At 36.4% G+C, this 13,813-nt stretch overlaps 1 protein-coding gene across 1 annotated transcript in view; it reads left to right on the top strand.

The window, feature by feature from the left end:
• Window positions 1-13,813, top strand: part of ush2a (usherin) — a 617,513-nt gene that overhangs the window by 55,035 nt on the left and 548,665 nt on the right. Inside the window, exons 6-9 of the mRNA XM_003216022.4 lie at window positions 1,694-1,757; window positions 3,572-3,866; window positions 6,718-6,902; window positions 10,370-10,591. Of these exons, the coding sequence (XP_003216070.2) occupies window positions 1,694-1,757; window positions 3,572-3,866; window positions 6,718-6,902; window positions 10,370-10,591 (766 nt within the window). The remainder of the gene's footprint in view (window positions 1-1,693; window positions 1,758-3,571; window positions 3,867-6,717; window positions 6,903-10,369; window positions 10,592-13,813) is intronic.

The following is a 13,813-nucleotide window of genomic DNA, read 5'->3' as shown; positions in this document are numbered from 1 at the left end:
GAAAGTCACAGGAAAATTTGAATTAAACTCTCTAATGCACCGAGCAGATCCCAGTATATTCCAAATGTCAGGACAAAAGCAGCTCTACAGAATGCAGAGTGCACTGTAAACACAGTCCCTTGTTGAGTGCTTTGTAGGATTTGGAACGAGGAAGTTGCTAGTAAATGCCCCAAGGGCACTGCTGGCTAGCAGGAGGCTAACTGACCCATTGGGATGAGTAACTGATTAACTCCACTCCTAACTGTCATTTTCCCTTTGTCTTCTTTTCCTATGCTTCTGGAGCAATAATACACACATCTCCCCAAAATATTGGGGGGGGGGCAGAGGCTAGGTTCTGTGGTTAATAAAATCACCTTTCTGTCCTCAAAACAGTTCCAGATCTATCAGTCTTATTACCCACAGAGCAAAAACAGTTCCAAGCTGCATTATAGTGCCAGTGTAGATGTGTTTATAATCAACATAGTATATAATGTGAATCCAAAGCAGGTAGCTGATAAACTTCGGTATCTCTTGAAATCATTTAGGAAAGATAACCAAGATCCTTGCATTTTGATCTGTTCTTCTCTCTTGTAATTTACTAGTTGTGTTCTAGACATATTAGAGTATTAGGCAAGTAACTAAAATCATGTCACGATCAATGATGTGAAATATACATTTGTACTTTCAGTATCTAAATCAGCCTTTTTGAACCTGGCAATCTTTAGAATTCAGTTGCTACTTCCCTGATAATGCTGTCGGAGATACAGGAGAGCTACAGTTTAGAATATCTCAAGAGAGTTGAAGAAGGCTAGTCTGTATTTTCAATGTTGTCATGTTTTGAGCTTCCTTTCTGCAATATGACCTATTACAGGTTTTTTTGGTAATTAACAAGAATTAAAAGAAAAAAAATCATTTCGTAATGTTTAATTTAGCAACAAGGGATAAGGGAGAAGGAGGTGTTATGATCATAGAAATAGCCAGTCTGTTGTAATGGGCTGAATATTTGGTGATGTGAAGATAAAATAATTTTTCACCATGTTCTGAACATTGCCATCAATATAAGGTTCCAGTGATTTTGCAGCTCTCTGAAATTCTGTTTTGTGATGAATTGGTTCTGCAGATTTATTAAGGCTGAGTATCACTGATCCAGAACATACTGCAATTTGGAGCTGAGTCCTAAATATATCTGCATCTGGCTTGACAAAAGTTTGATTTATTCCAAAGGAACCATGGAACTCCTAATATGCCAGGACTTAAAAATTCCCATTTCAAAATGCTTCTTGTTGACAGTGACATTTTGAATATCAGGCACACAATAAATATGTAAAAGGAAAAGAAATCTTTAAAACACACCTTTCATCTTTATCACATAAAATGACAGCTACAGTTGTCCCTACTGTATCTCTTCTCTAATTAGAGATGGCACGTAGACTGGCTCATTACTTCTGTCTAATGAGCCAGTCTGTGTGCCACCTCTATAATCAGATAAGGGATAGGTACAAAATGTTCCTATAAAGTTATTATAAATCATTTTAATCAAAAAAATTAAGTCACTGCCCTCCATAGTTTTGTCCGGAACCAAGATGGTTTCACTCAGAAGAGGTAATTGCGCAAGAGAGATCTCTGTGTGCTGAATTTGAGATCCCCTCATGCAGCACATAGCTGTTTTCTGGTTGAGGGAATTGGATTATTTATTTATAATGTATTTTCACAGGTTCAGAGCAATTTGTTGGAAGGATGCAAGATTTCAGATTGTACCAAGTAGCACTTACAAACAGGTAGGGAGACTTTCATTTTTGCCGAACCAAAACGTGGATGGCCAAGAGTGGCTGTCCAAAGCTTGCTTTGAAGGGTGCCAGGTCTTTCCAATGATTTCTTTGTAAGAGAGTTAGACATGTGATAAAAGGTATATCTAACCTGGAGAAGAGAAGACTGAGAATAGCATGATAGTGATCTTTAAATATCTGTAGAAAATGAAGTGAGCTGTCATTTCTGGTGCTCTAGAATCTAGAACGTGAAGCAATGGATTAAAATTACACAAAAAAGAGAGGTTCCAGTTAAACATTAGGAAGAATGTCCTGATATTAAGAGCTAGTATTTGACAGTCTACTGCAGACTGCCCCAGAGAGACAGTCTGCTACTTTGGGTGTGTTTTAAACAGAAGTTGAATAGGCATCATTCAGGACTGCATTCGTTCTTTATACCTGCATGATAGATGATTGAACAAAATAACCCTTGCAGTCCCTTTTCATGCTAAGATTCTATGATTCTGTAATTTGGGTCTGAAACTCAATGTACATTAATTAAACAAGGCTGCTCATAAGTCATATAAATATAGGTTGAGATAGTTCCAGGATATTGTGTCAAAAAGTCACAGCTAAGGAAGATTAGATCTGGGGGCCAAATTTGTTCCTCCTCAAATTCTGATCTGACCCTCTAGCTTCCTGAAGTAACTAAACATCTTTCTCAATGACACCACTGTTTTTTTTAGGTTTCATAGCTTTTGAACTCTAAAATGTTGACATACCTCCCTCCAGGATTAATTCCAGATAGTAAGTGCATTAAGATAAAGTATTCTGGAATTTTCACCTAACTATTTTTTTTTTTTGCTGCTGCCCACTAATGGGATTTATCCTCAACAATATCTCTGAAAATGATTTTGGGTCTTGAACTAAAAACATTTTTTGGGGGGGCTGAAATAATATTGTCTTAGGGTATATTCTTTAACAGGGAAAGGCTTTTGCAGTAAACCCTATTAAAATTACTTCCATAGTCTCTCTGCAGAGAGGCTTATTGCACTAAGCCTTTATTTAAAATGTCACCACCATTGTGATCTACCTCAAATGCCCAAAATGGCAGACACACTGTATTCTTTAGAATGCATTACATTGCTGAACACTGTGCGGGAAAGGAAAAAGGAGTGAGGAAGGAGGAATGACTGCCTTTTCCCCTCTAGTTTGGAAGGGATTTTAATGGGATGGAAGCTTCTGGCTTCTGCCTCTTGTTACTGTCTTCATGTTGGGTCTCTGATAGAAGCAGATTGCTTTCCTTGTCTTCCTCCACACCTTTTTTTTTAGTCTGCATTCTCATTCTTTTTCCTCATTTGTGTTTTTCCTATCTGTATTTATATAAATGTAGACATTTTAAGATCAGCAATGCAATTTAGAATGTTCCCTCCCCCCTCAAATAAACACATCCTCACCATTTTTAAGGGAAAGAAAAAGATTTGTTCACTACATGTCCTCAACTTATCTATGGCTCATAGCAAAATTCATAATTTTGGGCCTCAAATTGTATTGTTGATATATATATGAGGTTGACTTATACAATACTTTGAAACATCTATGTCTTTAAGGTCTAATTCTAAACAATTAGTGAGGGAGCTAACAGAACTTTAATGGAATGACATTCCATTAAAATGCAACCACCACAGAAAGGGCCCTATTTCCTTGGTCCACTACCCTGGTGGATCTCATTGGTGAGCCCTTGAGTAACCATCTATGCTGTCGTTGTTAGACTTGTGAATTTACAAATGATGTTTGCTATTTACTCTGACTGATTCGTTATTTTCTATTTCTTTTTATTATTCTAGAGATATTTTTGAAGTATGGTCTGGAAAGTTTCTTCAGCTCCATACTCAGTCTGAATGTCGCTGTCCTGGAAGCCACCCAAGGGTACATCCTCTTGTACAGAGGTACTGCATCCCTAATAGTGCAGATGACACAACTAATGACAGAGTGCTCAGGCTGAATCCTGAAGCTCACCCTTTGAGCTATATCAATGATAATGACATTGGAACTTCGTGGATTTCATCTGTATTTAGAAGCATTGAACAACTCAATCATGGTGTAACCATTACAGTAGACTTAGAAAATGGGCAATACCAGGTAATTTTAGATCCCCTTTCAATTATTCTATTGAAAAACTGATTGATTGAAAATTGAGATTAGACAATCTTCTTTACTTTCACCAGCTCATCAAACTTGCAAGGAATTTACAAAGGACTAAAAGCTAATTTTAAATTGTAGTCTGGCTTAACTGTTTTGGTTGCTTTGAAGTGAGCACGTAAACAGAAAAGCCCTTCCTATATTTAACATTGCAGAAAAGTAGAGATTTACAAACATTCTGTTTTCGGATGCCACTTCATTAATTTATACCCTGCCATTCTCCTAGAGCAAGGCCCAAGGCAGCTTCCAAAAACAGTAAATTAAAAATATTTGCAATAAAATTAAATAAAAAATAAAATTATTTCATAAAAGATTTAAAAATCTATTAAAAACATACATTTAAAAAGATAAACAATGAATCCACAATAACATTCCACTCTCCTTGTCTATAAATTAAAGCATGCTTAAACAAAAAGCTTTTGCCTGCCAGCATAACCATACCCAGGATTCATAGATATAAATATGCCTTTGAGACTTTAGTACAACCCAGAAGTTTATCCTAGTATGAATTCAACACACTCCTTTTTTTTTCATGAAAGTCTATCTGTGGCTATTGGTCTTCCTACTGAAATGCCATGATAAATTGTGAATAATCTTTTAAGTTGTTCATCCACATTTTAGAAGCAACTGCCCAGTTGCTAACAGAAAAAAATGTGTTATACTCAAGAATTCAAAGCAAGGTTGCTGATCTGTCAGAGCTAATCAATAAATTAATTTATTGCTGTTTTGTCCTATCAAGCCAATTTTATCTTATTGAATGAGAAATTTCCATGGGTCCCAGTCATCAACAGACCTGCTCTGATTTTGCAAACTTAAGGCTGTGGCTTCCTTGATTGAGTCTGTGCACCTCTTCCCCCTTTTCTACTGACTTCAATTTTATGAAACCCTATTGCCTTTTCCAACGACATTTCATCTCATGGTATGTCCAAAGTACAACTGCCTCCATTTTGATTTTTTATATATATTTCTAGGGAAAGTTCGTACTTGATTGCTCTTGGACCCATTTATTTGTCTCCTTGGTAAGCTATAGTATCCCCCCCATGATTTTTTTCTCTCCCTCTTTACAAATAGAATTAACATGGACACAGTCACTTGAGAAAGTCCTATCCTTGATCTACTTGCACCAAGCCTCCTCCTATATGTGAAGCTTCATTCATTTTCAAGGTTTAGAGAAAAAGAAATGTTAACAAAACCCTACTTATGTTTGGAATAGACCTGTATACATCTCTACATTCACCTCTATTCTAAAATGAAATCTGGAGTCATCTTTCATAAGCCTCATTTAATGAATTCCTTTGGAATACTAGGTAGAAAAAGATGCTTTTCACTGTCCTTCAAAAGCCATTCCTCTTCCGTGTCTTGTTTTCCTCATAGGAAGAAGATTCATACAAGAACAATTATTTCCACATTAAACCACAATGCATGTGACAGTAGAGGCCCACAAATGCATAGATAGCTCATTTTCTCCCTGAAATTGCATATTTGCTATGAAGAAGGATACACATTTCAGACCATTCATGGGAGATGCTGAAGAATTCCTTTTCTGCATTATCTCAGTGCTTAAATAAAGTGTATAATCACATTAAAAATGTCCAAGATAAATAAAGTAATTTAACCTTCTCAAATATATCCATGAAAGAAACAAATCTTTTCCTTCTTCATTTTGTTTATTTGATATATATGCTACCCTTCAGCAGAGTTTCCAGGGTAATTTACAGAAACCCTTTTCCACTGAATGAGGTTTTAGATAAAAGTGTGAACAAAGAACATATAACAAACTGAAATAAGGATATATTCCACATTCAATTAAATTGGCTAAATTAACTGGTTTTTTAAAACTTACAGGTGAATATATTTATATTTTGGAATTTTCAACATTTGCTTTAAAAAGATGTATATAGATGATATAAATATTTTAATCCTGCTAAAGATAACTGCAACTAAAGCCTGTTGAAATCAGTGGAACAAACTGATCTTAGCAAATTATACGTTTAGAAAAGCATACCCTGTGAATTTTCTGATGAAACCTGAACACTTGTGGTCAAACAATAGAACAGTATGTTTTAAGTCTGTTAAATGCCTAACATTTTCAGAATAGGGTCGATTGTGGTTGCAAATCAGTCTAGACCAGCCTTCCCTATCCTAAATCGCCTAAGATATATAGAGCAACCGACCACTTAGCCATGATATTTGATCATGCTGGCTGGTTCTCAAAGTTGAATATTTTTGAAGAGTGATACTAAGAAATCAGACCCCAAATATGAATTATGAGATATGGCTCCATTAGGACTTAAAATGAGCAAGTTTATCCTTGTCTTATAGCAACAGTAATAATGTCGGAAAAAGTCCTGAGCCATTCATGACATGGATCCTAGCTGAACAGTTTCTGAGCCAAATAGGAGCTGGTGTGGGGTTTTTTTTAAAGCTGCCAAATAAAACAAATGCTCTGTATTTGCAATTGCAGTATGTCAGTACTTTTGAGTGCTTTCTCTGCTGACATCCTTTCTGGCCTCTGATTTTGCCTTCTACCTGTCTGTGTTTGATTTGGCCTTCTACAAGGCTTTATATGCCAGGCCCCTAACCCACAGATTTAGCAGAGCTGAAAAACACTTAACAGGAGAACGTTGCTTCAGACAGTACTGACCTAGACAGACCAGTAGTCTAATATTATGTATGGGATCTTATGTTCCTTAATGTGGTCTGATTTTCATAACCTTAGCTGGATCAAGCATGAGTGGGTATAAAAACTAAGCTATTCTAATTGCTTCATATTTTGTTATTTAATCCATAGATCTTTTACATTATACTTCAGTTCTTCAGTCCACAACCTGCAGCTGTACACATTCAAAGGAAAAAGAAGTACGATTCTGATTGGGAAGACTGGCAGTACTTTGCAAAGAACTGCAGTGTGTTTGGAATGCAAAACAATGGGTCACTAGAATATCCTGATTCAGTGAATTGCCTCCAGCTTCCTAGGTAGGAACAAATAGTAACCTACCAAACCATTGTGAAGTCATGTCTATCTATGAAGTGGTTTATAAGGAGTCAAGTCACATGCTAAAGTCTACAATATTCATAATTTTAAAATTATTGTGCATATTACACCTGCAGAAAAATCATCAAATGCACCAGAAGCATATATTACCTGTCATAGATATTTTTTCTGAATATTTTTTAGCCTTGAATATGTTTTCATGTGCATTTTTAATACTGTTATGTCTGATTCTGTTTTAATGTTTGCATATTTGTATATTTTTGCAAATCCATTACAACTTTTACCCTCGGTTCGCTTCTGACACGAGAAATAAATGTATATTTTTAAATTATGTGATTATACTTTTAATGTAAGCCACTTTAAATCTCCTTTGGGAGAGATAAAGCAGGATACAAATACTACTACTACTACTACTACTACTACTTATTATTATTATTATTATTATTATTATTAAATACAGCATATCTATCTTGTTTGCTGTGTCATACTATAATAATAATAATAATAATAATAATAATAATAATAATAATAATAATAATTTCTGCAACATTGCCAATGTCAATGGCTACAAATGAAAGGTTTTCAACTCTTAAACGTATGGAAACATACAGAAGAAGCACAATGAGGCAAGAAAGACTGACTGGACTTACACTCTAGAGTGTCCACCAAAGTTTATCAATGGAGCCAGAGTTTTCAAGTGACAGTTTTCAAATGTTTCCAACAGGCATTGTAGTTTTCTTTTGTAACTACTAAATTACCAATTAAGAGTAATTTTCAGGGCTTCTTAAGCCTTCAAACTTTGTAGCTAAAACAGAATTTGATTTAATTAAGTCTATATAAAAATATAGAATACGTCATAGAATGTAAATTATTTTGTGTTATGGACCTGCCTACTCTTCATGATTTCCTGTTAAAAGAGTTTCAACCCAGCCCCCCAGCCCCCAGCCCCCAATTTGTTTTCTGGCTATGGGTCTGCTCCTTGAGAACAATCCACTTCAAAAAAGGAAGAAGGCGCAGAAAGATGAAATTTGGGGATAAGTGCCAGACTTTTGCTAATAATATCTTCTGCCTCTTCAATGGTTCATCTTTTTTAATATACCAAGATTTCAGAATACAAGACCTAGTTAAGAAGCTATATATTCTCCGCTAGCCCATAAAGACATCTTTATATATGTGGTCAAAAATGTATTGCCTGTACAAGGACCCTGTTTTACATAATGCAAGCTTTTCTTTTATCTCTGTTTTTAAAAGGTTGCCTTCAGCTATAGCTGCCTGATTGCACCAACCTTTAGCAAAATTCAAAATATAGTCAACATCAAAGTTGTGTAGCACTTGTCTGAGAGCCATCAGGGAATATTTCACCAGGTGAAATAGTTGTTTTGCTGGTAGTTCCCCCTCCCTTTCAGTTTTGGCAGCTAGACTTTTAAAGTGTCAGCATCTTTCCCTGGGATTTCACAATTCAACATTCTAAGGGAGAAACAAGAGGTCACTGTGAGTACATCCATTTTCAGCAAAACACATTGTTAGCATTGAATGGGAGCGGATGAGAGCAAGAAATTGCCAAACTCATTGGCTAAGCAAAGGGTCATATTTTGGCAATATTCATAATGAGTATCTTTCCTGAAAATATGAACAAGTGCCAGCATAAAAATTAGTGCAGCTTTTAAAAAATAAAAAATAAATAAATAATGAATTCAAGGGCTAATGTGCAAAATGCTGCTATAAATGTTTTATAATGGAACATTGTTTTCCCTTCAATTACATGACATAAATGATAATAGGAAGTGATTCAAGTGAATGATGTGACATACTGAAGATGTACAGTAAACCTAATTTTAAAATATGTTATAAATACTTACGTATATTTATTGTAAGAAGCATTAGAGAGAACAAATAACTGCTTTACAGCAGAATTTTAAAGAAATGCATTAAACACATTACAGGCAGTCCCCGAGTTACAGACATCTGACTTACAAATGACTCATAGTTAAGAATGGGGTGAGGCAACAGGAAGTGAGAAAAATACCCCTCTGAAGGGAAATTCAATCCTGAAAGAGTTATAATGGGGAAAAGGTATCTCAACCGAAACTTTATCAAATCTACAGAACCTGTCTTGTTCATAACTTGGGGATGGCCTGTACTTTTTCTTCCAAATACTTAAGCTGCTGCTGTTGTTGTTGTTGTTGTTATGTTTATTTATGCCCCGTTTTTTCTCTCCACAAGGAGACACAAATACAACTTACTTAGCAAAAAGCCGATTTCACTAATAGTTGGTTTGAGCATTTATCAATGATAGCTACTTGGACTTTATGGGTGATGCTACATTGACATGCAACCCGTCATGGCTGGTTGTTGGCATGTTAGAGGAGCAGTGAATCCATGCTGGGTTCCCAAGCATATACACAACATATATACGACAAGCATTCCATGTCAGATAATTAAAACTTGTGTACTAGCTATGCCTGTACCTCGAAAAGCCTGATCTGACTACAGTGGTCTACGCCTTGGTTACATCTTGAATTGAATACTGCAATGCACTCTACATGGGCCTGCCTTTGAAGATTGCCCAGAAACTGCAACTAGTGCAAAGACTGGATACACATTTCAGACCATTCATGGGAGATGCTGAAGAATTCCTTTTCTGCATTATGAGCCTCATGGCTTACAGCAGGCACTTTTCAGGGAGGACGTCCAAACCCCTCCCCTTGCATGAATGTACAAAATGATTGGTCAGGGAGGCAAGCCCAGGCTAGGCTGCTCCTCCCTGAAAACAAAGTTTGTTTGCATCCAAAATGTTTCCTCGTATATCCAAACATATTTCCGAGCCCATTGAATGAATTTTTAGCATCCCTTTCCTTTTTTGGGAGATTAGTTATCCAGTAGTTACTCCAATTCCTAGTATCCCCTTTTATAGAGATTGGAACACACATTGTTTACAATGTATGTGTTATGGGTTTGCTTTTTATATTTGGTGATGGATTGTATTTGGGATTTGAGTATATTCTGCATCTGCTTCTTGACACCTCTATTGGCATGTCATCATTTTGCATTATTTCAAAGGCTTTTAAGGTAGAAATCTTGAGGGGTTGTTTTCCATTGCCTTTTTCTATGCAACTCTAACAAATGTTAGATGTTGTGCCACTGCCCTTATCTCTGAGAGATCATCCACTAGTATCAGCCACCAGTATATTGCTGCTCAGTGGAAACATTACCATGTCATGTTTCTGTAACTCACTGCATATTGCATATTGTATTCTTTATTTACATATAACTACTGAGAGTTATAAACAACAAAATATAACTGTATTCTGTTTTTTTAAAAAATGCCTATGAATATTCTATAGTAATATCATGATAAAAATTATATTTAGGAAACTATAACACGCGAAAAACACTGAAAAGATGTTTGTGAAAGCATTCCATGAAATAGATACTTTCTTTTCAACAGTTTTACTCCATATTCCCGTGGAAATATCACTTTCAGTGTTCTTACACCAGAACCAAATCGTCGGCCAGGATACAATGACTTCTACAATACTCCATCTCTTCAAGAGTTTGTCAAAGCCTCCAAAATAAAGATTCATCTACATGGGCAATATCATACCCCTTTGCCTTGGGTTGACTCTCGACATAGATATTATGGAGTTGATGAAATTACAGTCAGTGGGAGGTAAGCTGGTTGCTGTTTTTATTAAAAGTAAAGGTACTTTAGAGTAAGTTCACGATGGTTGTATGCTTTTGGAAACTAATCAGTCTGCTGTCTCATAGCATTATTCCAGATCCAAAATAATCTTGTCCCATATTGAATAAATATCTAATCTTTTCTTAATTTTAGTTAAAAATATCTTGAACACAGTTTAATCTGTCAATAATACTTTTTTTTGCTAACTTTTACAGACAGGTATGAATGATTGAAAGCCTGATTGATGCTTTGCTCCAGTGGCACTCCAATTTTTTATTATGGACTTGCATATATGGCAGTTGTAATGGTCTTAATAATGAATGAAACTCTTTGTCTTAGCTAGTTTTTCCCTTTTAAAATGAGGCTTCTGTCAGCAAAAGTGTTGCATTATCTATGACTGACAACTTTATTGTATATGTTAAGTCAGAAGTCTTGTTGAAGGCATAATTACACCCTGTAAATAAAATGCAAATTAAGTAATGACTGAGTCTCCAGTGAAAGAAGCGCTATTCTTTATTTAACTGTGGCATTTCTATTTTTTTCTGTGTAAAAAAACATGTATTAAACCAAGTTTCCTTAGTGAGCTGAATAAATTTGTAATTGTTAGTTAAAGCAGCCATGGTGTTTTCTTTGTACTTTTGTATTGTATTTTAACTATTTTTCCATCCTATGGACTTCTGGAGAATGCAGGACATTATTTTTTTGAACAGTTATATTAAATATAGTCCCACCCCTTATGTTCATATGGTGGACTAATCTGAAATGTTTATATTATATTATTTCTAGTTCAATCATTTTTCTATTTTTTTAACCATTCTTTTGGATATGTGCCAATAAAAGAATAAGAGGAGAGCTGTTGTCTCAGTAACTGGCTTCAAAAGGCATTTTTCTTCATAAAATCAAAAAAAGAATTATTATCAAGATCAATTGAAATCAAATGGAACTAGCTAGTAGAAACTATGTTAAACTCTTTTAATTTTAATGGAATCTTAATAGATGTATAATGTCAGGATTAGACTCAGATGAAAGGTCCTGTAAGACATATTAGTTTCACTTGTAAGGCTGAGACTTGCTTGGACAAATCGATTATTGGCTATAGTGCGAATAATGCAAAAGGAGAGATCCTAGGGACCTCATCACACCTACCTTTTTAGCATCTTTGGATGCTAAAGGAACAGTCCAGCAATGGATGAAGCCCTAATGAACTCTTCCTGGGGCATTTTTTTGTATCCTGGTTTATATATATATTGTTCCTTTCAAATACCTTTTATCAAATTTCAAGAGTTTTACTAACTTCTTGGTAGTTTGGAGAGCAATGAAATGGATAGATCACTGATTACAGAGCAGGTGGTGAAAGACCTACTATGATCTCAAATGACCAGAGATGATACATTTTATTAAGGCTTACTTTGTTGTGGTGATGGCAAAGAAATCTTACTTTGCCTCAATTGTGTCCACACAGTGCTGGCCAGTAAAGTTTTGGTTAATAAACAATGTCAATAAAACCCCCAGGTATCTTGCACATTCTTCCATGCATAGTGGACTTGTGAAAAGGCAAAGAAATTCTGAAGAGAAATGTATGATAGAATACAGATAATATTAAATATAAATATTAAAATGGATCCAAAGCATACCATCAAACCACTCCTGACAGATGCCCATCAGCCTCAGAATAAAGAAATCTGTTCCTGGTTTGAAAGTGTTATTTCCTGTTTCACAGGGCTTTTGGGGGCTGAGAGTTTGTGACTTTAACCCAGAGGGCTTGAACCCAATATAATTAGATCTTCTTCTTTATTCATTTAGTTGTTTCCAACTCTTCGTGACCTCATGGACCAGTCTACGCCAGAGCTCCCTGTCAGCCGTCACAGCCCCCAGTTCCTTAAAGGTCAAGCCAGTCACTTCAAGGAGACCATCCATCCATCTTGCCTTTGGTCGGCCTCTCTTCCTTTTTCCTTCCATTTTCCCAAGCATCATGATCTTTCCCAAGCTTTCCTGTCTTCTCATGATGTGGCCAAAATACTTCAACTTTGCCTCTAATATCCTTCCCTCCAGTGAGCAGTCAGGCATTATTTCCTGTAGGATGGACTGGTTGGATCTTCTTGCGGACCAAGGGACTCTCAGGATTTTCCTCCAGCACCAAAGTTCAAAAGCATCTATCTTCCTTCACTCAACCTTCCTTATGGTCCAGCTCTCGCATCCATAGGTTACTATGGGGAATACCACTGCTTTCACTATGCAGACCTTCATTGCCAATGTGATGTCCCTGCTCTTCATTATAATGTATCTAATTAATAGTTTAGTATAGTTGTTTCTTTGAGCCCTGAAAGCAACACAAAATAGCAACAAACTAATCCATTTATCTTATCTTTTTATCTCATTAGATAAAAATGAGACAATGTTTCTTCTGACAATGTTTCACTGGCTTCCATAAGTTATTGGTCCCCTCAAGTTAACAGATCAAAAAGGAAGAAAAAGGAAGAAAAAGGAGGCGATAGGGCCTCTGCAAGGAGAAGATGGGGTGATGGCGACAGGGGACAGGGAAAAGGCAGAACTGCTCAATGCCTTCTTTGCCTCGGTCTTCTCACAAAAAGAAAGCCATCTTCAACCTCAGCAACATGGAATGGATGAAGGATTGGGGGAAATCCAACCCCAAATAGGGAAACAAGTTGTCCAGGAACACCTGGCCTCTCTAAACGAATTCAAGTCCCCAGGGCCAGATCAGCTACATCCAAGAGTATTGAAGGAATTAGCCGAAGTTATTTCAGAACCACTAGCAATTATCTTCGAGAGTTCTTGGAGAACGGGAGAAGTCCCAGCAGATTGGAGGAGGGCGAATGTGGTCCCTATCTTCAAGAAGGGAAAAAAGAACGACCCAAACAATTACCGTCCGGTCAGCCTCACATCGATACCAGGCAAGATTCTGGAAAAGATCATCAAGGAAGTGGTCTGCGAACACTTAGAAACAAATGCGGTCATTGCTAATAGTCAACACGGATTTACCAAAAACAAGTCATGCCAGACTAATCTGATCTCTTTTTTCGATAGGGTTACGAGTTGGGTCGATACAGGGAATGCTGTGGATGTAACCTACCTGGATTTCAGTAAGGCCTTCGACAAAGTCCCCCACAACCTTCTGGCAAATAAACTAGTAAAATGTGGGCTAGACAAAACTACGGTTAGGTGGATCTGCAATTGGCTAAGCGAACGAAC

The sequence above is a fragment of the Anolis carolinensis genome, chromosome 1 (assembly GCF_035594765.1).
Source record: "Anolis carolinensis isolate JA03-04 chromosome 1, rAnoCar3.1.pri, whole genome shotgun sequence".
In the NCBI taxonomy this organism is placed as follows: Eukaryota; Metazoa; Chordata; class Lepidosauria; order Squamata; family Dactyloidae; genus Anolis; species Anolis carolinensis.
Note: the sequence above shows the minus strand (reverse complement) of the source record. Positions and strands in the feature narration are given on the sequence as shown.